The 26,727-nt window shown below is 41.4% G+C and overlaps 1 protein-coding gene across 1 annotated transcript in view; it reads right to left on the minus strand.

Moving 5' to 3' along the window:
* Positions 1–697: 697 nt before the first annotated feature.
* fut8b (fucosyltransferase 8b (alpha (1,6) fucosyltransferase)) overlaps positions 698–26,727 on the minus strand; it is a 45,352-nt gene continuing 19,322 nt past the window's right edge. Inside the window, exons 5-9 of the mRNA XM_080048392.1 lie at positions 24,746–24,983; positions 14,084–14,330; positions 7,702–7,878; positions 7,161–7,311; positions 698–2,619 (exon numbers count right to left, since the gene is read on the minus strand). Coding sequence (XP_079904518.1) covers positions 2,281–2,619; positions 7,161–7,311; positions 7,702–7,878; positions 14,084–14,330; positions 24,746–24,983 — 1,152 coding nt within the window. The 3' untranslated portion in view covers positions 698–2,280. The remainder of the gene's footprint in view (positions 2,620–7,160; positions 7,312–7,701; positions 7,879–14,083; positions 14,331–24,745; positions 24,984–26,727) is intronic.

Consider the following 26,727-nt stretch of genomic DNA (forward strand, 5'->3'; position numbering starts at 1 on the left):
TTCCCCTCAGTGAGAAAGAAACAAGACAGCCCCATGAATAAGATACACAGAGAACATGATCATAAACGATTGAGACATGTAGTTAAAGTTGGAAGTAGGTCAGTCGGCAAAAAGCAGGAAGTCTTTTTGGTACTTTAATGATGACGTACCTCCCAGTGAGGACCCATGGGGAGAACTGTTTGGTATCCGGGAAGGAAATGTCATGTATCTGTCACATGGCATATCCAAAGCAAGGACTGCAATGTCTCTGCTGTAGGTACTGATCCTTCTCTTCAGTTTTATGATATAAATCAAAAGACTGATTCATGAGTAACCTGAACATGACTCAAATGGTTTCACAATCAAAGCGAATTATATATATTAAACAAACGTACTGCGTAGGTTGGTTAAAGGGATGCCAAAATTATGTCAATTGAAGACGCAGGTTTGCTCCTTTTTTATTATAGAGATATCAATAGATGAACTTCAGGTAATGGGCTTTTTCCTATTGAGAAATAGATGGGATACCCTTCAGGATATGAACTCTTAACAGAAAGAGAAAAAAAGAGAAGGGAGATTCCCTTGATTTTCAGTTTGGAATGTAAGTGGTGCAACTGAAGCGTGCTCGGCCTGATTGACCGAGCAGGTGTCGCCCGTTGAGAGACTGAGGAGCAGATGGCGCAGACAGAAATCAGAGGAATGTAATGCTGTGTTGGTTTCTCAAGTTTATTCGAGTCTGTGGTTATCAAAGACAATGCCCAGGAACATAAGTTATGACAAAAAAACAAAAGCCTTCATGACGGGGGGACATTGAGTTTTGATATGACATAGCATCATCATATTTCAACACAAGTATATTTTTCATAAAATTTTTAAAACAGCAATGTTAAAAGTAAAAAAACAAAAACAAACAGATGGACAGAAAGAGACAGCAGAGATGCCGAAAAAGGGACATTATCTCAGTGGAGTGCTTCTTTTGGTGAGCCTCGGGACGGCTCCGGTGTCTGTGTGAGCGTGTGTGTGTGTGTGTGTGTGTGTGTGTGTAAGTGCACGCACCATGAGTTCCCCATACTCCACATAGTCTTACCATTGTTCACTAGAGTGTCACCAGCACAGTGACTGGAGTTAACCATTGTTCTGAGTGCCGGGGGGCTGAGGACAGTCCCCACTGTCACTGCCAGTCTCCCCCCAGGCCACACAAACACTATTCAGTCGGGAGGAAAGCAATTAAAAAAACTAAAAAAACACACACACACTGCTCACCATTAAAGCAGGCACCAGGTCGTGACATGGCCCCTTAGACTTAAACACACACATCCGTCCCTCCACACACACACACACACACACACACACGCACGCACGCACGCACGCACGCACGCACGCACGCACGCACACAAACACTGTACAGTATACAATGCAAAAGCACGCTTAAAAACACTTGATAAAAGCACAATGTGGTAAAATTAATTGCACATGTAGGGATGAGATGGAGAAAGCACGGTGAGTGGAGAGCAGGAGAAGGGGAGGAAAGGGGGGGTGAGTGCAGCGGTGAGCATGGCAAGAAGAGGATACAGTACATTCAGTAAACAAAAAAGACAGGAGAAAAAAAAGAGAGAAGGCAAGATTTAAATCAAAAACCACCGGTAATAATTAAATTAAAAATCGAAAAACTTTTTTTTCCAGTTTGTCATTTTTTTCCCCCAACCCACGATCATCGATTTCGAAAAAGCTAACTCTGAGGGTGTGTGTCAGTCTCATAAGTAGTCCGCCAAGTCTTGTCCAGTAGGAGAGCCAGCTTGGTCAGTTGATTTGTAGATTTTTAATAGTTTTTCTTTGCTTTAAGTTTAAAATCAATGTTCACGTTCTAACATCTCTACAGGCCCGCGACGTCGGGGCAATCGGGCTGGGGGGGGGGGGGGGAGAGGGGGGAGTAGTGGTAGGGTGCAAATCTTCCATGACCTGACATTATATGCACAGGCATTTAAACAAGTGCACACACCTTCACGCACGTACACACACACACACACACACACACGCGCACACTCTCTCTCTCTCTCTCTCTCTCTTACATAAACACACAAGAGTGCATTCTCATTCCCATCACCCCCCCTGGGTACAGGCATTTTTCCTTTTCTTCTCAGCTTAGTCACTGAGAGTGAGTACGCCTCTTTCTTCTGTACAAAAAGCAGCCTCCTTCCCTGTTGTATCGGAGTCTACGTGTTGTTCTCCTTCTCCTTTTCCTCTTTTATCTTTTTTTTTTCTTCTTCTTGTCATTTCTTCATTTAATTTATTTTTATTTTTTTACTTGTTTTTAGCGTTGAGCAGTTTGTCCGCCTCGGGGTAGGTGGGGTACTTGACGGTCTCGATCTTCTCCTTGACCTTGTACGAGGGGTAGAGTCCGGTGCGGCCCAGTTTGCGGTTGATGCCTTTGGAGTAGCCGTCCCAGTGGTTCCCTGCTACACCTATCACGTCTCCGGGCTCCAGGGGAATGTCCTCGTTGCTGCGCGGCGCGTGCGGGTAGATGGCGATCTGGTTGTGGGCGTTCTGACCTCCAAAGTAGTAGATGTCATCCAGCGAGTAGAAGAAGGAAGAGGCGTCGGGCCGCAGCATCTGCATAATCTCGTAGGCCACGCGGCAGACCTGGAGACGGACAAAAAATGCAGAAACCGGGGGATTACATTCTTTTTTTTCTTTAAGACTTTAGATCTGCTAAAAGAGGGGATAAAGCCATTACTAAGCCACTCATTCCAGTCAGATCCTTCAAGTGGATTATTGAACCCACTAGTGTGAATAGGAATTACGTGTGGCGTTTGACGCATTACTTTTAATTTTTTTTTTGGCAGGAAGCAGTGGCGTGCACAGGTAGATAGAAGCACCTGCCCTTTTCCCCTGGCCCAGTCAAGTGCCCTTTTGAAAAAATAATAATCTGAAAGTTTTCTTTTTTTTCTTTTTCTTTTTTTTTACAGTGTATGTTGCCCATGCCGACATTATCATCTATAAATGCTCAACGATTAAAAACGTTTGACAATAATGCCCCAATAAATATGCCCCCCCTCCTCCTCCTCCGCACACACTTCCTTTCCTTTGTCAACGTGAACGCGCAGAGTGGACACAAACGGAGGCGCGTTGCCGCAGCAGTTCACAGCTGCTGCACACACACACCTACTCCCCGGCCTGCCCTACCCCACCAGCGAGGTAACACATACATGAATGGAGTCAAGAGTGTATTGTTTGCCCCCTAAGCCTCAGTTGCCAAGCTATAACTTGCATTTATTTGTCTCTGTTTTAAAGTAGCCTCTATCATGCAGTACCACACAGCTGAGCATAAATTAGCCGACAAACAACAAGCTAACAAGCTAGCCCAAAAAAAAAAATAGATATGACGTGATGAACACAACTAATGTTGGCGGTTGGTACAGCATGTGAATCTATCAGTATGCTGAATATTTAGTGTTGTTTAGGTTTACTTAAGGCTATATAAGTAACACTTCACTTGCAGTAATTTATTTGCTAAATGACAAACAGACAATTCCCAATTGCCTGCAGAAAAAGTAGCCTTGTGCCTTGTTGTAATGTAACCAAGCAGTCTTATTCATATGGTTGGTTGGTCTCTTTTTATTTACAAATTGCAGTAGGCCTATAATGCCTAGAAAGGAGAGATTAAAAAAGGAAAAAGAAAGGGAGCTACAGCAGGCAGCCCAGGGGAGCAGCTCTCTGCTCTCCTGGATGAAAGCATCCAACAGCAGCAAGGAGGAAGATGAAGATGAAAGGTCAGAGTCAAGACCAGAGTCATGTTAACTGTTCAGGGCCTTTTTAAAGCTCAGATTTTAATGTTGAACTGTTCCTCAAATGTTATTGAAATATCTTAAAAGCTGTCCACACATTTTATTTTACAGTCATATGAAAAAGTTTGGGAACCCCTCTCAGACGGCATTATAATTGACTCTGCTTTCACAAAAAAAAATATAAAAGTGGTATGTCTTTAATTTACCAGGAACAGCTAAGTACTGGGATGTTTTCCAAACAAAGATTTTTTGAAAAGCAGTATTTGGTTGTATGAAATAAAATAAAATGTGAAAAACTGGCTGTGCAAAAATATAGGAACCCTTGTGGTTTTGTTGATTTTAATGCCTGTAACAGCATGTAAAACTGATGACTTTAAACACAAAGTTGGTTGGATTATGTTGTTAAGCCTTGAACCTCATATAAATGTCTGTTTAATCATGAGAAAATGTATTTTAGGTGCCTAAATGCAAGTTGCACTTCTCTTTGACTCTCTGCTGAAGTGAGACAGAATGGGATCATCAAAACAGCTCCCAAAAGATCTGAAAAACAAAGATTGTTCATTGTCATGGTTTAGGGGAAGGCTACAAGAAGCTTTCCCAAAGGTTTCAATTGTCAATTTCGACTGTAGGGAACGTTGTCAGGAAATGGAAGGACACAGGCATAGTGGCAGTTAAACCCAGGCATGGAAGACCAAGAAAAAAACAGGAGCGGCATAGGTGGAGGATTGTGAGAATGGTTGCACACAACCCACAGATCACCTCCAAAGACCTACAAGAACATCTGGCTGCAGATTGTGTATCTGTACATTGTTCAACAATTCAGCGCAATTTGCACCAAAACATCTGCTTTTTATAAAGACCAAATAACTTAATTTTTGTCTCATCAGTCCAAAGCATTTTCTTCCAATATGAAGCTGGCTTGTCTAAATGAGCTTTTGCATACTCCATGCAACTGTATCTGTGGTGTGGGCGCAGAAAGGGCTTCCTTCTCATCACCCGGCCATACAGATGTTTTGGTGCAAATTGCACTGAATTGTAGAACCATGTACAGATACACAATCTGCAGCCAGATGTTCTTGCAGGTCTTTGGAGGTGATCTTTGGGTTGTGTGCAACCATTCTCACAATCCGCCGCATATGCCGCTCTTGTACTTTTCTTGGTCTGCTAGACCTGGGTTTAACTGCAACTGTGCCTGTGTCCTTCCATTCCCTGACAACGTTCCTTACAGTAGAAATTGACCATTTAAACCTTTGGGAAAGCTTCTTGTAGCCTTCCGCTAAACCATGACAATGAATAATCTTTGTTTTTAAGATCTTTTGGGAGCTGTTTTGATGATCGCATTCTGTCTCACTTCTGCAGAGAGTCAAAGAGAAGTGGAACTTGCATTTAGGCACCTAAAATACCTTTTATCATGATTAAACAGACCTTTATATGAGGTTCAAGGCTTAACAACATAATCCAACCAATTTTGTGTTTAAAGTCCTCAGTTTTACATGCTGTTACATGCATTAAAATCAGCAAGACCACAAGGGTTCCCATATTTTTGCACAGCCAGTTTTTCACATTTTATTTAATTTCATAAAACTAAATACTGCTTTTCAAAAAATCTTTGTTTGGAAAACATCCCAGTACTTAGCTGTTCCTGGTAAATGAAAGACATACCACTTTTATCTTTTTTGTGTGAAAGCAGAGTCAATTATAATGCTGGCTGAGAGGGGTTCCCAAACTTTTTCATATGACTGTAACTACGCAAAGTGGGTTGGTGGTACTAAATCAGTCATGAAGCTATATAAGATAATTATATTATTTTGTCCCAACCATAGGTTATTTCTATGTTACAAGACTTGCAGTAATCTTTTATTTACCTTAATAGAATAATATTAGTACGGGGATCAGGGGCCTAACAAAGACTTCAAAGAGAGAATTCGGGATAAGGGATTATTTAAAAAAATCCGAAGCTGACTGTTTTTCTTTCTAACATGTACATTTTTTCTTTCTGCTTTTTGGTAATTCTGTGTCTCCAAATTATTCCAGAAAATAGTACTAAATAGCCCACATTGACATAGGTGATTTAGCCTTAGCTTTCTTCTCAAAGGGCACCAATTTGATGAATTTTACTTTAAAAAGGTTCAAATTTTTCTTCCGGGGGAGTATTCCCCCGGACCACCCTAGAAGGTCCAGGGTCCCAAATACAGTCTACCAAATGTCTTGGAGAAACACTCTATGTGTGGCCGGGTATTAAAAGTAATTAGGCCAGGGGGGATTTTGTACAAGTACCCTTAAAATGATTTGGTCATTCATTGATAGAATACATTGTGCCCTTTTTTTTGCACTGAGCACCTGCCCCCCAAAATGTCTGTGCACGCCACTGGCAGGAAGCCCCCCCCCCCCAGTCCACTCCATGTTAAAAAACAGATGAACAGAATAATTGGAGGACAAATGCCATTGTAATGTGAAAGCTATAATGAATGGGCTGGTTGTTTTCTGTGCCCTGATACGTTGGTTGACAAATGGGACAATGAGGTTGTTGACAATCCCCATGATTGTGATTATCAAAAGAGGTTCTGGTGTTTGCCCCCCCCCCCCCCGACAAAGTGAAAAACATCAAGTGATAATTGTCTCCGACAGGCTGTTTTAACACTTTTTCATCAGTTTGTTTTCAAAAGCCCTGTTCATAATTGATTTTATCCGATACATTTGTTGTTCTTGACCTACTTTTAAAAGTGTGCTAGTAAAGTAAGGGGTTCCAACTGGGTAATTACTACTCCAGAAATGATAATTATGTGCTTAGCCTTCTTAGTATTGTTATTCAACACTACAACTTTGAGCGTGAAAGTGGATTGTTTATCTCAGAAACATCAGTTTGAAAAAAGAATCAAATATAAGGATGGGGTCAGCTTGATTCTATGGAAATGCTTAAATTGTTATCACGTTAAGTTTGGTCATATGACAACCGGTGGTCACACTTATATCATGTGTAAACAACTGAGCAAACTCCATGTGCTGATGAAGACCATGTGATCTGGCTGAAAGTGCCACAAACATTCCATTGTATTATTTTTTAATCAATAATTTAAACCAATAATTAATTTTGAACCGTATTTAAATTGTATATAGTAGCATGTTTAGGAAGTCTAATAGGAATCACATTCAATAAAACAACAACATACTGTATATTTCTTTTATTACTTTTGATGTTAAAGTTATTAACATTATTCCACTTCCATGCTCCCTTGTGTAAGGGCAAGCACAGATCTATATTTCAGTTTGGCCCCTCCATGCTAGTTTTGGACCCGCTTTCATCCCATCCTCCTACTTACATGCTGAAAAAACATCAAGAACACACATTTTTATGCCGTTTGGTAAATTGGCGTGGAGATCGAGATTGAGACTGACCTGTGAGGAGAAAGTACAGACCAGGAAATCAGTCTGAGAGAGGAAGTGGATGTCCAGGATGACTCCTCTCAGAGAGTTCTCAGTGTAGCGGTTGTGAAGGCCGGCCGACCACGAGATGGAGTTATCACTGATGAACTCGTATTCTGGATACCTGGGAGGGACAGAGAGGGGGAGGTCAGAGTTAGAACAAGTCACAAGAGAAAACAATGTAGAAATGATCGTATTAGGAGATTTGAAGAGGAAACATACTCTCATCTACACGTTAGACAGAATCACAATGGACACTAAGTTTGGGAAACTTCGTAGCCATAGGTAAAAGAACACTGATTGTTGGTAGGGCACATAAGCAATTGAACAAAAGATCAATGCTGATGTCTGACTGGTGCGAATAGCTTCCGGAATGTACTAGTGAACATTAAAGCAGTTTGTCCCCACATCAATGTTAAGTCCCCTCAATGTCATTGTGGTAAGAAACGTTGGTCCCCACAACGTAAGTAAAACAGGACCACTTAGACACACACACACACTCGTGGACACTGACTTGGTTTTTGCTTCCTGCAGCAGGGAGGGGTCGTCTGTGGCCAGATAAACTCGTTTCTTGTCGATGTGGACACGTCTGGCCAGGAGTTTGAACTGTTCCTCCACATGCATCATGTACTCTTCTATGGGATGGAAGGCCGCCTCTGTCCCCACTTTATCCGTCCTCCTCACATGGACTCTACAGACAGAAAAACAGGGACACACACATTTGAAACATTTCACTTTTTTTAATGTTTCAAGGAGCACGACACAAAATAATTCAATTTCCAACAACTGCTGCTGTTATTGTTGAGCATAAACAATCTCGACTATTGTTGCATCATATATACACAGGGTTCGACATAACGTATAGCCCGATGGCCCGGGGCCAGTAAAATCATATGCAGGGCAAGTTGATTGGCCAGTCACTGTCCCGCCCGGGCCAGTGACTGGCCAATCACAGTTCAGTATCTTTTTGTAGACTACATCATGGTTCATTGAAATGCGCGTTCTGAGTCGTAATGAAAGCAGTGTTTATTTAAGACTCAATATAATAAACCTAATATAAAATATATTTTTTAATGAAAGGCCAGTGGACAACCGATGCGTGGGCGTTTTGACAGGCACCGTTGGCAGAGCTGCCTACCGTCCGCCTGTCAGTCGACAAATCAATCGACTTACTCTGCCCCCTTTCTTTCTTCCCACAGCAGAGGTTGAGGCGCAGAAAATGATAACTGCGCTTTTCCTTTATCTGCCGCCGTAATGTTACAATATTTGCATCCAAGCCCCAATGGTAATACAAATGAGAGGCGTTATTTAAACGCTGTGAATGCGTCTCCGGTGATTGTGTCGGTTGTAGACAGAAACGAACGGAGGGACTCCGCTCACTGTACAGTTCCTATAGTCGCGCAGTTTGGCACTGTGTTTTCAGGCTCGAGACATTCAATCAGATCGCGGAAGTCTTTCCCATTGAAATCGCTAACGGGGAGAATATCCCCGGTTATTATTTTAGCCACAAACCACAGTTCATCTGCGCGGCGGCTCACTCGCTGGCGAGATCACACGGTGAAACGCTGCTGTGATCGGACGAAGGCATTGTGTGTTTCTAAGGTGATTTAACGTCATAGTCTTAGACGAGCGTTTAACTTATGCTGCATATTTTGCACTGCATTGTTTTTTATCAATAGTTTGAAAAAATGGTCCCACACCGGACTCTTATATGTGAAGCTGACACTTCATGGAGAAGTGACACTGCTGCAGCGCGCTCACGACCAGACGTGAACTCACATACACGGTGAAATCTCCCATTAAAAAAACGGCATAACCCACTGATTTTCGGATTTCTATTCTATTTTTAAAGTCAACTTGAGCGAAAGTGGAAAACCGGTCATTCGATCGACATATTCACATCCCTAATGCATATAGAGAAAGTAATAAAAACAGCCTACCACACCACAAAGAATGATCAGACCTTCATCTCTTATTTATTTTTTATGTTTGAACATGACTTCTGCAGGTGAACTATTCATTAAACTGCCCAAATTCAGGAATAAAAACAACCTTCAAACTACTGGACTTTAAAATACTGGCCGACTCTTTCAACATACTTTCAGTTGTAGGCTTCTAATTCAATATGTTTGCCTGGTTTTATATTATGTGTATGAGCAATATCAACATTTCATATAATTAACTAAAAGAAAAATAATCAAATCTAAAGGGAATATCTATACTGTTACAGTATAGATATTCCCTTTAGATCTGGTTATCTTTCTTTATTTTTCTAATACAGGTATTATAATTATTGACACTAAATTATGAAGAAAAAAAAAGTGTGTGCAGGGCCAGTGAAAATATACAAGGGGCCAGTAAAACTCGGATCCACTGGCCCGGCGGGCCAGTAGGAAAAAAAAGTTATGTTGAACCCTGATACACCTTATGTGCATGAGAAGCCCGTCAATTTTACCGCTTTTTTTGTATTATTTTTTTTGGTTAGTTTTAATAAAGATGGTGTTTTCGATGGATACAAATCTAAACAAAGGTGTCAAGGTAATAACAATTCATTAAGACTTTGCTCCACATCAAACTTTAAGTCAGTGGCAGTTGGCAAGCTGAGCCTCAAAACCCTTTGCCAATTTCTTTCCAATTAGTATTATAACATTTTTTTTCATCATATTGATATCTTGGTAAAGTCCCCACAAAAAAACGTAACCAAAACTGGTAGCTTCAGACAAGCATAATGAGATTGTTAGCGCTAGTCATTTTCCATTATGATGGAAAGAGGCTTTGCACTTGGTTCCATTAAGGGTCCCCCATTTGGGCTGCAAAAATGTCCTGTTTCACACCGTTGTTTGTATTGTAAAACAGAACAACTATAGCAAACCTTTATATATGTGTAGGCTGCTTTAATGCTGACTTTGCTGAGCCATACAAAATGTCAGGACCACTTCCAGACACATTTCTGTATTTGTACAAAACAGAAAACTGACACCCAGGATTTGCACATGCTTCCTTTCGTTGACATGTATTCACGTGTTGTTCCATTTGAACATTTTCACAAGAGTATTTATTTTTATATCAAAGTAAAAATCTGCGAAACTTCAACTTCAATTGTTGGAATAAACACTAACGTTGCCATTATTACAAGATACAGAGTGAAAAAAAAGGAAAAAAGAAAAGCCAAACAGGGAAGAGAGAGTGAGAGAGCGAGAGCGAGAGAGAGAGAGAGAGAGAGAGAGAGAGAGAGAGAGAGAGAGGGAGTCTTTAGAAAATTGGAGTGAGAAGGAAAGATGAACAAACGGAAATAAACAAAACAAGTCTTTTTTTTTTCAGTGTCCTTGTCATCCATAACGGTAACCAATGACAAAGAGAGAGGGCCATCAGTGGCCTTATATATATAAAAAAAGATCAGAACTTGTAAACAGAACAGAGTATCGGCTAGAACGGTAATAATTCCTCTCCTGACACATAAGCATCCCTCAAACTGATGGACGCCAAAACACAATTTGATTCCATCCAGAAATATTCTACTCTACAAAAACTACCCAGCCACATCTGCACTGTGACTCGTGGCCTTGATATGAGGGGCGGTAGAAATGTCAAAATCTGAGGAAAACAAAATAAGAAAGAAAAGAAAACTTACTTTTACTTATTGGAGGGGGGTAAACTGAGAGAACATGCACACTACACTTCTGCATTTGGTTCCATTTTGGGAGCTGCCAAGTGCAACCATCTCTCTACTATTGACCAAGGAGCAGCACCACAGAAACATACAAAAAGGTCAGGAGCCATTTTAAGGACACTTTAGTGAAGGATAGTAGTCTTTCACTTCCACACATCAGGACTCCCAGTTGCATTAAGGGTACAAACTGCTTCTCTAACCTCAACGCTGCTTCCAATTATGTGAGAATGAGGAAGGCGTAGAAAAGATTTTTTTTTAAAGAGTCAGAGGTTCAGAGAAGGGGATTTAAACAGGCTGTACCCAATTTCCACTTGCCTGTGATCAATAGCTTACAATTGGGGGGAGGGGGGACAGTCGCCGGAGAAATGGACCCTTTATTCACCAACAAATAAAACCACCAAGGAATGGAGTGAGAACAAGTGGTTGAGTGGGTAGCAGCAGGGATGTTGGTGTCTTTCATTGGGGGTCTGTCTGTACAATCAGAGGTCTTGACTCCAGGCTTTTCCCATCCTTTGTCAGTGTCCTTCTCTCTCTCCTGCTATCTTCACCTCTTTCATCTCTACTGTGTTTTGTTCCAGTGAACCCTCTTTCTTGTCTTGCCCCTTCCCTCTTCTCCGTCAGTGGCAGCAGATAGAGGGCTGCATCCAGGCATTGCTTTACTGTAGCTCTTAGCCATCTCCTCCCTTCCCTTCCCTTCCCTTCCCTCCCACACTGTACCGCCGCAATAATTCAATTCATTCCTTTTTTCTATTCATACAGCACTGGCAGGGCAATTCTCATGGTGGGCGTAAAGGCATACATTAAAAGGCATCAAACACACCCACGCTAGACACAACAAGCGCTGATTCCGGCAGATTGTGACAATAACATATAGACTGAATATGTTTATTTTTTTGCTTTTGGTTGTTTGGAGATTTCCCTTAGCTCTGTAGATGCCTAGCAGCTGAGTAGGAAGAAGAAAAACAGCAACAACTTGGCTTTTTCGACCTGCTGCAGCTGCCACAAGGAAGCAACTTATCTACAGTATAATACTTGCTGTAGAAATAACTGCCTTTGCAGCCAGTACTTTGACTTCAAAACATGTCAAGGTTCTTAAGATTTATCTCAACTATCCACAGTTACAGGTGGGTGTAAGAGAACGTGAGCAAGAGGTGAGACCGAAATATATAACACTTTTTCGAAAAATCTTGAAGCAGGATGGAACAAATGAAGACGGAGCAGCTATCGCAAATGAGAGGACCTGAGAGGAATGGTGAGATTGGAAAAAAGTTGAGATGAGTCACTGGAAAAAATAAAAGGTGGGTGGGGGGCAATGGGGGAGGGAGGCGTCAAAGAGGGCTGGATAAAAAAAAAGAAATGGCAGCTGCCGCGGTGATGAAAGGCAGAGAGGTAACAACCAAAGAGAAGAGCATCTGAGAGTGGAGGAAAAAAAGAAGAGACATTGTGTAATAAAAGGGAGTGAGAGCCCAGAGAGGAGCAGGACAGGAGAAGTCAGGGAGAAGAGTGACGATCATTCGCAGCATAATGTTAAGAAGAAGAAGTGAGAAAATTGGCAAGGACTTGACGATTACGATAGGTATCACGATACATGGGTCACGATATGATATATCCCGATACATAGCGATGCAACGCAAACTGCGACACATTTCTTTATACTTTGAAGGGGCCGCTCTAATTCTGTCATCTGTATCAGCCATGCTGCTTCAAGCTTTCACTCTGCCACAACACCGGGAATGGCACCTGGCAAATCGAGGTAACTAGCTATATTGAGACATCTACAGGAGTGGACGTTGTAGTTCACAACCTGTAGAAAACCAAATAAGGAATGTAATGTAAGAATATAACTCTAAGACATTGTTTTAAACAACTTCCTTTACCAGCTGGGTGGGACGATGTGGTAAAATAATCTCAGCAAAACAGCCAAAAGTAATTCTAAATATACTTCACCATGACTGACAGCTGAGCTTACCAAGTCATTATCTACACCGTCCTAATATTTCAAATCCCTTCCGATCTTGCAAGTCCAAGTGGGTTAACACAACAGAGAAAAAAAATATTTGCGAAGTCCTATTGGATCCAAGTTTTGAAATGTTGCTGAAAGACGGATGGAATTATTTATGAGTCAAGAGACACTGGCAGACAGCAAATGCCTGACAGCGATATAGAGAAAACTAAACGAGTAAATAAAGCAGCTAAACGTGTTCAACCCATTTCTTAGAAGCCGTTTTTCAAAAGTGTCTTTCAGTATTGCGACTGCGTGCGTTCCCACAGGGGGTGGCCTTGATGGATACTTTCCAATTATTCTGTGCTGGACCATGAGAAGTCCCAAGTCGGTTTCAAGCTGTGCAGCTGAAAAATCAGCTGAGTGCTGAGTGGTCACAACCAAAAGCTGGGGCAATATCAAATAAAGCCTAGAAAATGGCATATTTGGAACACTTGGTATCGTGTCATCTCCACCATTTATGCCAGGTTTTATGAGAAGTAAACAGTGTGCATTGTATGCAATTATATATAAAAAAATATATGCATCAATGTATAGGACAAAAAAAACATATATAAATAAAATAAATAAACAGAATGAGAAATATCATACCACTATCAGAAAGAACAGCGTGATAAGTATAGATTGATGAGATTTCTTTAAACAAGCTGATTAACATTCATGTGAGCTGTGTGGGTGTGAAGCAGTTAAGTAATAATAAAAAAAGCCTTCAAAGGATAAATAAAGGTAGAAAAATAACCCTCCAAAAAAAGCCCCAAATACCATCAAATTAATTTTCTTAAACATTATTATTAACCTAGTATTAACCTCAGCCAGAGCAGTGTTTGTATTCCACCACAGTCCTTCAGGCTCTGTTCTTGTGTTTTACTTCTCTCTATGCCTTCTGTTTGCTTTGATTGTGAAGTACTTTGTAAACCTAATTGTAGAAATATGCCATAGAAACTAATTCATTTCATATTTAAGTACTTACAACCAGAGAGAGAGCACACACACACACACACACACACACACACACACACACACACACACACACACACACACACACACACACACACACACACACACACACACACACACACACACACACACACACACACACACACACACACACACACACACACACACACACACACACACACACACACACACACACACACACACACACACACACACACACACTCACACACTCACACACACACAGAGAGAAGTGTTGAGAGTCCTAACCCGATGATGGGGTGTTTGAAGCCCAACTTGGCGGTGGTCTGTTGGATCTCCTTCTCCAGCCAGGCTTGCGGGCGCACCAGGTACTTGACGAACTGGGACACCCACCAGACAGAGGGGTCTCCGTGGAGGCGGTGCAGGCGCGGGGCCAGGTCCTCAGGGATGGCCAGGGGCAGGTAGGGGGGCCGCGGGTGGAGACTGTCCACGATGGGCAACTCCACAACCTGCACCTCCTTATCATGGGCCTCTCCTGGAGGGGACAAAAGAGGAGAACAGGTCGAGTTATAAGATGTTATTCAGTTCAGCTTTATGACTCAACATTTTTTTGTTGTTGGCACGGCTGAAGTTTAGGGCTGTTAGTACTAGAGCCCGACCGATATGGATTTTTTTTGGGGCCGATGCCGATACCGATTATAAGCGGAAAAAGAAATCCGATAATAACCGATGAATTGGCCAATTACAATTTTTATTTTTTTCACAAAAATATATATTGAAAAACATTTGCGTACTTTTTTGAATAGATATACAAATACTTTTTACTGTCAAAAATGTGTGCAGGAACTTTCTCTTTATTGTAATATGCATTGTCTGAAAAAAAATAAGTGTTACAAATATGTCTAAAGTGGCATGGGGCATCTTTAAATTTAATCTTACTGCAAGTCTTTAACAGGCAAGAGATGACCAATGCCCCTGCTACTGGTTGCAGGGGGAACTGTTAATGTAGTGTAAATTAATCCAATGTATTACAACACACCTGATGCTGCTGCTGCTGCTGGAAAATGCTATTCATTTAAGCTACCTCCAGGGCAGCAATGCATAATCAAGTTGGCTATGATTAGTGAAAACATTTTGCCACTTGTTTGTCTGTAGAATTTCAGGTAGTAATGAAATATGCTCATCACTGTTTCCCAGAGCCCACAGTAAGGATTATAAACAGCTTGTAAAGTCTGACCAACTGCCTCAACACCAAAGAGTTATTTTAATAAACAGACAAAAGCAATAAATCCTCACATTTCCATAACTTAGCTACGGGTACCTGTGAGCTACAACATATGATCCAGGCAGGCCGGATTATTGAGTAACATACACTTGATTCTGAAGGCTATGACACCAAAACACTGCACAGAGGTTTATATTACTCCACGGAAGGATTTGAAAACTCTGGAAAGTTAATTGCTGTGTATTTCCCCTTTTGCTGTGACCGTCACCTAGCCTGGAACCGCTCGCTTACTTGCTTCCGCTCAATTTTCATTTCCCTTTCAGTACTCAGTCTGGTCCGGCGGAACATTAGTGGGTTTTCTCCGTCCAGATTTTTGATGGTCCAATAAGCGAACAGAGGGAGTTGGCTGAGAACAATGACGTTGAGTTTCAGTTGTAGTTACAAGCCGGCGCATGACATGACGTCATGTCGGACAATGTCTCTGCTACAGCTATTTCTTTATCAAATCTGATGTTTGAAGGACAAGGGAGTGTGATATGCTGTACTAAATATAAAGATCGTCCAAGGCTAATTTGTCATTTTGAGCTGGGTCAATTAAATTGACCTAACTAACCAGGGTCAAACCTTGTGTCAGTAACAACAAGTAGTTGTCTGTAGGATCAAGAAAGCCACAGACAATTTCAATCATTATTTTCTTTAGTTCTGAGGAGCTTACTGGGCATTTTTTATTTTTTTAAACTAAAATAATTGTTTCTCTTTAAAAAAATATATAATAATATTGTGACATAGTGAGATATTTCAGCATCATTGCCTTCCTGTTCGGCAAGAATTCAAATCCCCGGGCCCCTGTGAGTCCAGCTTTAGTGACTGACAGCTGCTCTTTGGCTGTCCTTGCTTAAAGGCCAAGGTAAGCTCCTTTCTATCAAGGATGTGTAGGGCCAGGGGCTGATGCGAGGACCTGGACTGAGGGATGTGGATGAGTGTGTGTGAGGGGGGGGGGGTTATTGGTCTGGCGATGGGCCCCTTCAGGCTTGGGTCCTGTTTGGCAGAAGCCCTGGGCAGAGGGTTGAGCACAGCAGATTACCAAGGTCACCTCCTCTGGGGCAGCACAAAGCCCCAGTGCACTGCCAGACCCCTAACATGTCAAGGCCAACAGTCCATACAAAAGGCTCATACATGTGGATGCACACCTGCATGAGCAAACAACAGGTAAAAGAGAGCTATATTTTAGCTTGGACAGTGCGGTCTAACAGTGACAACTAAAGGGGGGTTTCCATAACACCACAATAAAATTAAATAAAATGTGCAAACACACAGACACATTCATACACACACAAAGAGCTCCAGCTTATCTCATCTCACCAGAAGGGATATGCCAGGCAGACAAAACCTTCACTCTCTTTCAGTCTAAAACCTCCACCTTTTTTTTGCCTGTGTGTGTGCATGTTTAAACCCGCGATTTGCGTAAGAACAAGTTTTGAAGCCTGTGTTCTGTCACACTAAAGTGGCTTCACTAACGGCTACAGACAGCCACAAACACATCAACAACACACTTCCAAATAAATGGCATAATGAGTCATTCAAAATGGCCTTTCAAAGAGAGGGTACATAATAATAATAATAATAACAATAAAGAAAACATGTTAAAAACAAGGGCAGAAAACAGAGGCTTCAAGTTGTGTGCGTGCATGTGTGTCTGTGTTTGCCTGAGCATGAACTGAATATAAATTGGTGGAAGCATTAAATATTGAACAGAAAAACATATTCCCAGGCCTGCCATTGCTTATATAACTGCATTGGCATGATTCGCGTAAGGGGAGGAAACGGGCATATTTCTGAGGCCTGCACTTTCTTGGCACAAATGTACAGATCTGCAGTATGTCTTCCTCCCACAGCGTCTTAATTAGATCACAAAGCTCTTCGGAAATTTCATCATAACTCCCAAAGCCTCAGCGTGTATTTCTGGTATATATACGCCTCGTGATTTAAGGCATATAGGTCCGCACGGAAACACCATTCCTATACACTGTCATTTAAGCCTATAATGTGTACCGAGCCTAATAAATATATGATTCGATTAACATAGCTCTGTAACCGGAGAAGCGAGAGAGACACCATGCCGGACGCTAAAAAAATACAGAGCATGTGACCATTTATACATTGGAGACCAAGTTTATGAACTTAAGAGAACTCTTGTTCCAGTCTTTACATAGCAGGGAACATTATGTTTCTCCCGTCGCGCTCAGACTCACTCATATAAAAGGCAGAAATATCTCTACAGAATACCTCAAAGGAATACGCTCTCTTTTTGGCAAATTAGCTCTTTGATCAACCAACCATTGTTCCACATGAAGACTGGTTTCCCCCCTAGTGTGTTAAGAAGAATTTAGTCTGTTATACCGAGGCCTGAGAGATGGCGCTGAGCTTTATCGCGCTGTCCTTTCAAAATAAAAGTTGTAGTAAAAAAAAAGAAGAGTACCAGTGGGATGAAAAGACAGTAAGGCTGGGTATTGAAAAGTCATTACTTTCTTTTAGTACCGAGAGAAATGTGTTGGTAGCACCAAGAATCTAAACCTGTCAAGTACTAAAAAAAACGGCAGTGAATGTCTGTTTAGATTTGTATCCATAGTGTTTCATTCAGGCAAGGCTTTATTTTTTTTTACAGCTACTTGTGTTAAGACAATGTATAACAATTAGGGAACTTTGGATCCTTTGGTCATAAAAGAAAGGCGGTTGTAGAAATATATATTTATGTTTATCAATGTAAGCTAATCTTAAAAGGAATTGTTCTCGTGTCAGAAGCAACATTTGGGTATTGTTTCACCACCAGTGTCCAGTTTCTCAAAAGAAATGCTGGGTCAACCTTTATTAATATTCCCATTACGTCATCATAATTGAATGAAATTGATTCTGCTTCATAATCTTTTTCCTTAATAACGGTCTTGTAAGGATTTATAAGAACTTTGGCCTATTTTGTTAAATAGGCAAAAAAAGAAGGTTTGTAGAAAAACATGTTCTCAAAGAAAGGGAACAAAAAAGAAAATATTTATAGTATTGTATCAGCACTACTGTAGTATTGAACACAGTCTAAATATTTCAAATCTGAAAACAGAGTGAGGCCAATCTCAATCAATATTCTCTTATACAACCATTTTTTTTTCTAATAAAATATTCAAATGATGTTATCATTGTTCCAAATGCAAACTTATATTTCCCCCAAATGTATGGCACACATTTTCTCCTATCAATGATTTCCTTTTCTCCTTTATCGGTGACTTTGCTTTTTGAAACAATGCAAATGTAAGCCATGTGTTATGATTATGTTACTGTGGATTTGATCATTTCCCATAATATTTTGTTCTTCCCCATTTGCAGGAAGAAAATCAGCAGGTCCCATAATGACTACAGAGCTCTCTTCGATTGTTCCCCGCCAGCTATGTGTTTTCTTGACTGAAATACCCTGTCACACGCGGCTATACCATGCATCCTCTTCTTTGCCTATAAATGTCTCACATCCTAGGGGGAACACTTAAGAGAAAGTGGGCTAACCATGTAAGGATAAATGAGGAAAGGTAGAATCTGGTAGGGCTGCAACATAAAGTACCAACAATGTCAATTTCCCACACAAACACAAGGTTAGGCAGGCTGATAAGGGTTCAGGAGGAAGAAAATGAGTGCCCTAAAGGTGCAGAGCTCCCTAGCATTCACACAATATGCAAAATCATTTATCATCTCATGTTATTTGCATGGTAGGTTACAAACCCTGGTTAACCATAAAATAAATGCCCTAGTCAAACACAACACTGGCAAATTCAGGGGCTTTGTACTGGCAAAATTGGATGTTTTATAAGGTGGAGTCCGCGATTCTGGAGAACGCTTGTTGACAAAGTCACTTTATGTCAAAATCAGGTAATATCCCTTCACAATCTGCTACCTGTCCATACTGTGTGTGTTGAAAAAAAAGTCAGGTTTTAATACACAGCCTAGGCTGTGTAAACTGGTATGTAAACAAAGGGGGGCCAGCTTAGCTATTATCATGCCAGTTTACAGAGCCTAGGCTGGATGTATTTTCAGCACGGACACAGTACAGGTAGTGGATCGCGAGGAGACATTCACTGATTTTGACAAAACCAAATTGACAACAAGCTTGCTCCCGAATCGCTGACTCCACCTTTAAGAGATCAGTATTCACTACATTCAAATGCTGCAATTGCACTGGCATGAAGCAAATGTTCCACTTAATGAGATATCAACATATATCTATGTATTGATCCGAGGCTTTAACATCCCTGGAGGGGATCTTATTACCTGCACTGTTAGCAAAACAGGCATGATCACAGGCTTAGCCAACAGTACCCAACAGGCAACATTAGCTATGCCTAGCTAGTCTGCAGGCATGGTCAACCTAAATGATTGCATCTGCAAAAAAAAATAAAAAATAAACTTAACAAGGACTGGAATTCTGATTAGTTAAATGCCTGGGGTGTGGAAAGGTGTTTGTAGTGAGCTGGCTACCAGATGGCTTGTATATATATACACACACACACACACACACACACACACACACACACACACACACACACACACACACACACACACACACACACACACACACACACACACACACACACACACACACACACACACACACACACACACACACACACACACACACACACACACACACACACACACACACACACACACACACACACACACACACACACACACACACACACACACACACACACACACACACACACACAAGGATCTATAGGAGGCTGCTTGTGAGACGGACACCAGAGACTCGCATTAAGATAGTGGAAAAGGACACATGAAAGGCAGGAGAACAAGAAATAGGAAGGCGGCGCTGGAAGAGCAGGAGATAAGGAGAGAAAGCCCACGAGAGCAGGAGTCAAATGAAGCGATAGATAGGCAGTAAAATAAAGAGCAGAATTGAGGCCGTGTCGAGAACAAGAAAAGCAAAGAGTTGGGGGTGGGGAGAAAGGCACGCACACTGTTCATAGTAAAACCTCCAAATCATCACTGATCTTCATTTACAAATGCTTTGGGTTTGTCAGTTTAGCATAGGCAAATGCACTTAAACTGTTGGGGCTACCCATTAATCATACACAAAACACAATTTCGCTTTGTGCCTCTATGCAATTCCTTCATAAATGAATCTGCCACCTTTGCATTAGCAGCAAGATCCATTTCCCCCCAAACAGGCTCATCGATCTTCGGTCCAAGGTATTCCAACAGCAGGTATATTTATGGACTTCCTTATGCCTGTGCTGCATTTACATCGGAAGTCAGAGGTCGGAATTGGGAGCGACGTCAACTCCGAGTTGCCCGCATTCCAGTAGAACAAGTGGGAAAATACAAGCAAGCACGAACGTTCGCCTTTAAAAATCGCCTTATGAAAGCTTGCAATACCAGTTGACAACAACGCCCTACGTATGTTGTATTTTGTGCATGCATACAAATATCCTTGCAACATATCTACAGATAGAAAATGAGCAGTACCATGTGAACAGGTGATTTAATGTGACGCAAACAATACTGAAGAGCTAAAATGTTTCAATTATCAAAGAGTTCACTGCTGTATGTGCTGAGCAGAAATGTGTTAAATGTAGGGCTGTCCAACGATTAAAATGTTTAAATCAGATTAATCACAGGATTCTGTGGATTAATCACGATTAATTTTACCATTCGAAATATGCCCGAAAAATTCGAATTTTCTCTGTATTTTGTTGTATGAACGGAAAGATAAAGGCCAGAAGGTGGATATGTACATTTAAAATTAGTATTTTTATTAATTAAAAATCCAAATGATGGTTTTAATACTGAAAATAAATTTAAATCAAACTAAAATATATACATACCATACCATAATTCAATTGGTCTGTCTCTTTACTATGTCTTTGGGCAAATATAGGCTATATAATGGCATTTATTTTGTGAATCTATAGGTTGTGCATTCTTGAATACAACTTGATTACAGTCCGCGGTGTGTGTGTGTGTGTGTGTTTGTGTGTACGCGCGACCACGTCGTAGGGGACTGTTCATTTGTACCAGGAAGCCGACGTTATGTTGATGTCTACTCACACACACCTCTGAAAACTGCAGACGTTTGTGTCCTCGCGGGCTCTGAACAGAGCGGACAATGTTTCTCCTCCTGTTGCTCCCGACATCAACTGTCACCCGCGGCAGTTGATTTTATATACTATCTATGCCCCCGACACAGACGTGACCGTTAGCAGTTTAAAACACGGCATGGGCTAGCGTGCTGTTATGTTTGGCTGCGCGCAGCTACTGATCCTGGGTCAGCCACAACTTAGAGTGACTGTAGTACAGAGCCGGTGGGATGCACGGGGCGGATCATTCTGCACATGCGTTAATTGCGATAAAAAAAAATGTACACGTTAATTCCAGGAATTTTGACAGCCCTAGTTAAATGTTGAACTCGGGGTTGGCGAGGTTTCTGAGAGTTTCCGAGTAGGAATACCGACATCAGGGGGCTTAGCAGTTGACCCACAACTGAAGGTCAACATTGGTGTTCATTTCCTACAGTGGATGACTGACACAGAATTCTAACAATACAAACATAGATACCTACACAGGGCTCAACGCTAATGTTTTTTTTCCACTTGGCCGGTCGAGCAAGTGGGTCTGAATTCTACTTGCCCAAAGTCTATTTTTACTGGCCCCTATACAAACAATTGTTTTATTAGTTGTGTTCAAATAATTGTTATATTTGCTCTTTATTGACAATGTATAAATGCATCATGGACAGTATTATAGATGAGTTAAAGGGTCACATCCAAAGTGGAAGGCTATTATTCAAATATTATTTGAGTTGGAACCTTTAAATTTTTTTTGTCTCTAAACCTACAATAACTGCAAATAAGACATGTTTTATGCAAACAAAAATCATGTTAAGAACTTTAACATCACTTATTTTTGTTTACCTTATTCCTTTTACAACAGCAATTCTTTAAAACTTCTTTCTGCAAAACATTTTTTTAGGTCTACAACAATTAGTTTTAAATTGTATTTATTTTTTACTATAGGCTATTATTTTAATGTGTGTATGAGTGATTTTGATTTGATTCAAAATCTCAGAATTTGGCTCAGGACAGGCTGTTTTGAACACTTTTCCACACTTTTCAAGCTCCCACTGCCTCCTGGTATGTGAAGTCAGACACCTTTGGTCCATTTTTCCTCATGCAAGCTGTAAATATGTTCCTCTGCTAACTGTTGCTGATGTTTGTGTTGACCTGCACACATTAACTGGTAGTAGGCTACTAGCAGCAGAGCTAACGTTAGCATCCTCGCTACTACTAGATTCATGTTGGGTGAATTTAAAAAACGCAGATATTTTCGCTGCTTTTCAGACGGTTGGGGTCGACTTCACTCCATTCATAATTTACTCGTTGGCTTTTGGACTTTCTGTCACACCAACCTAACGCATCTAGTTCTCTTCTCTACCTCTCTGACTGCCTGGGTGTGTGTGCCCACCAGTGTTGTTCTGTGTGTGTGTGTGTGTGTGTGTGTGTGTGTCGGGGTTAGGGTTAGGGCCCCCCCTTCACAAAAAGGAGAAGAGGAGAGATGCAACGCAGCAGACACTATGCGCACAAAAATTAGATAAATAACATAAGCGTTAATTCAATAATTATCACCAGTTATATATGAAAATAGACCATAGATAGATTACTTGTATTTGGTGCTATAAAAAAAAATAAAATAAGAAATACGATTTATTTATTTTTTATTCAAGAATTTCAGCGGAACCTCCGGTTGCCCGGTCGGGCAAGCGTGTTGTCATAGTTACTGGCCCGACGTGGCGTTTTACTTGTCCCGGGACGTCGGGTAATCATTATTGTCGAGCCCTGCTACAAAAAAGAGAGAAGAGCCATGCCGATGGCTCTATGAGGTTTTACTAGGCATAGCTGCACTATAGGCTAAATGCTATTGTCAGCATGCTAACATGTACAAAATAACAATGCTATCAGACCGATGGTTTTCAGGTTTAATATTTAACCATGTTCACCACCGCTGATTTCATTGTGTTATCATGATCACATTTGCTTATTAGCACTAAACATAAATTACACCTGAGGCTGATGGGAAATTACACAGTATGTCATAAACTTCACAAAAACTCGACACATAATCACTATAGTTATACCAGTAGACATACATGTCTGCACCAAATGTCATGGCAATCCATCCAACAGCTGCTGAAACATTCGACCAGAAAACCCAAAAGCAGACCTGATGGTGGCGCTAGAAGGACATTCTGGGCAGCACCAAAGTCACAATGATACATTGTCTATGAATAATATAATGTCAATGACAACTATGAATGTCTGTACAACATTTTGTGCCAAGTCAAGTCAAGGAATTGAGAAGAATCAGTAGGCTGCATCCTTATAGGACCATGAATGTCAAATAATATCAATCAAATAGTTGTTAAAATATAGTAGACTTGACTAAAGTTGTCGACCAACTGAATTACTGACTAAACGCGACTTTAAATATGATTTTGGCTTTTATTACAAGCCAAGACCCTGCGTAGAGGTTTACACCAGGCAATATCGAATTTTTTTATTATGAAAATAAATATGTTAATAATAAAAAGATATTTAAGGCTGGTTACCAGATAGATTTGAATTGATTCATATATGCGCTGCACTTGCTTCAGCAGAGAGGTATTGGACCGAAGCTCAGGCAGTTGTCAGGTGAAGTCGTTTTTTTAATGACATGCATTAATAAAAGCACCATTTTTACCATTCAACATTAGATTAATTGTTGATGTCGAAGTGGATTTCTGCCAGGGAAATGTTCACCCGGCGAGAGACAAGCTTTCAATGTGTGAATATAGTTTATGCCAGAAAACCGGGGGGCTGCCACGGGGAAGCACATGCATTCTTTTTCATTTGAACGTTTCTATAATAATCACTGAAAACACATTGCTGTTGTCGTAGAGATAGTCCATGATGAAAGATATTCCCTGTGTTCACTTAAAAAATCATGAAGCAAAACTGTGCGAGTAGCTTGAGTTAGCACATAATGGACAAATAATAAACACTTCTGCAAAAATGATTCCCTCAATCTGTCTCCATCAGACACCACGAGTAGAAACTTAGTGTAGGTCAGAGGAGAGCAATGTTTACTGAATCAAATCACAGCTTTTCTTGGCAATGAAAGCTTTGAACCTGCTGCCGCTTCAGCTTTACTGACTGCCAAAGTGTTTGCAACACAAATTGTCATTTCTAACCAAAGAAAATCGCACTTTGATCTAGCGGCAGACGAAATAAAATGAAAAGGTATTTAATTATTGAAGGTGCACTATGCAGTTTTAGGGGAGGGAGATGTGTTCACATTTGCAGAGCGTCTAGTTAGTTTACAAAACCTACTTACTCCACATTCAATTCTTAGTATTGAAAAATTCTATCTTCATAAATCAAGACAAGATGATTTTGAGGCACCTGGAACCAAACGGAAGAATAGACTATGTTTGTTAACAAAACTGTGGGGCCTGCTGCTGTAAACAACAACAGTTACACCGAAGTTACATAGTGCACCTTTAAGTAAACCAATGACAATTGTGGCAGGCCGCGCTGTGGACATGACTGTGTGTAGGTAATGGTGTGTGTGTGTGTGTGTAAGTGAGTGAGTGTGTCCTTGTAGAGTGAGTGAGTGAGTGTGTGTGTACGTACCTGACCAGTGGCCAGTGGTGGCCCCAGAGCGGTCGTTGCAGGTGTTGCTGACGGGCAGGAAGACAGTCTCCCAGCCTCCGGGGGCGTAGCGCCAGTTGTGTGACTCCAGGATGAGCGTGCGCTGGGTGCCGTAAGCGATCATGAAGCAGTAGACCACATGGTGCAGCTGGCAGCCATAACCACAGCCCTTATTGATGTTACACACCAGCTTCCTGGCCTTACTGCAGTCTGTGGGGTTCTGGAAAGGAGTAAAAAAAAAAATAACGGAATGTTTCAACATTTCATATTGCTTGACCTTCCATCTTGTATTTCTCAAAAAAAGCCCTGCTCTCTGACTTAGCAATAACACAGCTAATATTGTTTTTCTTTGTTCCGTGCGCAACTCTCTGGCTTCGTACCACCTCTTCGCTCAAATTTTTTACAACCTGTTGGCACTCTGTTTCTTGCTTTTGCCTTTCAATCTTCACTTCAGGGTTTCTTTTTAACACTTCTTCTTTCTCTGTGAAAACCTTGCAAATTCCTCTTTTTAAATCTTTCTATAAAAACTTGACACCCTGCTGTACAAACTCTTTTGAAAAAACACACACAGAGTAACATATTTATTCCAATACTGTGTGGACTGTGATACATTTTTTAGTGCAACCCACATTTTACTGAGCTAGTGCTGTAAATATTCACTACTAGCGCATAGTAACATGGGGTTGAGTACAGTCTGCACCATTGATTCTCATTTGAGTGACTTAAGCAAACAATGACAGTACAGCTGCGTTGGAAAATTGGTTGGAGATTCCGTGAGAGGGGGAAGTTGAAAAGTATTGAGAGTGGGGCTAATTTGCTGGATTTCTTCATTTCATTGGTTGACAGTAATACTTATCCATTGATATCTCTAATAATCCACATCTCATCCTCCTAAAGTTGCTTTCTACATTCTCTCGTTCCTTCACTTTTCAATGTCCCACCTAGCTACCATGCCTCTTTTCATATTTTGGCTACAATATCATACAGAGTCTGAGGGGGAAAGAATACCAAATGAAAGGCACTGGGGGGGGGCAAAACAAAAATGTATTTTTTCTGAGTAAAAAAAGAAGAAGGAAAAAAAGCCAGTGACACGCTGTGTTGTGGATGAGTCGTTGGGCGGGCTGTGATTGGGTCTGAGCGACTCTGCGACACTCGTGCCAACCAGCTTTCCTAAACTGCAATTACGGGCTGATGGGAGTGTTTTCCTCATTAGACTGCTGCAGCTGCCAATGGTTCACAGTAATCAGGCCGCGCGGCACCCAACCGCTAACGCTGCCTATCACACACTAGCAGGAGAGAGGAAGAAGGAGGGAGGAGGAGGAAAGGTGGAGGAGGATAAGAGGAAGAGAGATGAGATGATCCAAAACAAGAGGACAGGAAATGAGGTAGAGGAAAAGAGAGGGAATTAGGGAGAGGAAGAGGAATTGAGGGAGAGGACGAAGACAGGTCCTTTGGGCGCTGCCACACCATTACCAACGCTGCTGTTCAATAACATGAACAGAGCACAGCAGTCAACGAGCTGACACAACAAGCCACACAGGTCTTTGCTCTGAGCCACAGGCTGCCGGTTCACTGCTAGACTTCCATGGGTCTAGAGCCAGCTGACTTACTGCACTAATAATCTACAGCCGAGTGCTGGGAAAAGCACCCCGCGTGAAGCTTTTCTTACGTCTCACAATTATCTGTGTGAGATCATCCTGGTGGCGCTGGCCAAGTGGCGTGAGGGGAAGCCCACCATTGGGTCCCGGGTTGATAATGACAAGGCTGGAATGACTCTGCAAGCGATGAGAGAGACTCGGTTCAAGGATAATGACAGCAGATGCGTAGCACAAAAGGCACCTTCTGAGTACCGCTCTGTACTGTGGGTTAAGTGCCTGTTTAAACGGTGCGCATTTTGAGCATGAGGCAGTTGTCGAGTGATTCAGTACACACACACACAGACAGAGAGAGAGAGAGAGAGAGAG

The sequence above is a fragment of the Ammodytes marinus genome (assembly GCF_949987685.1).
Source record: "Ammodytes marinus genome assembly, chromosome: 19".
Lineage (NCBI taxonomy): Eukaryota > Metazoa > Chordata > Actinopteri > Uranoscopiformes > Ammodytidae > Ammodytes > Ammodytes marinus.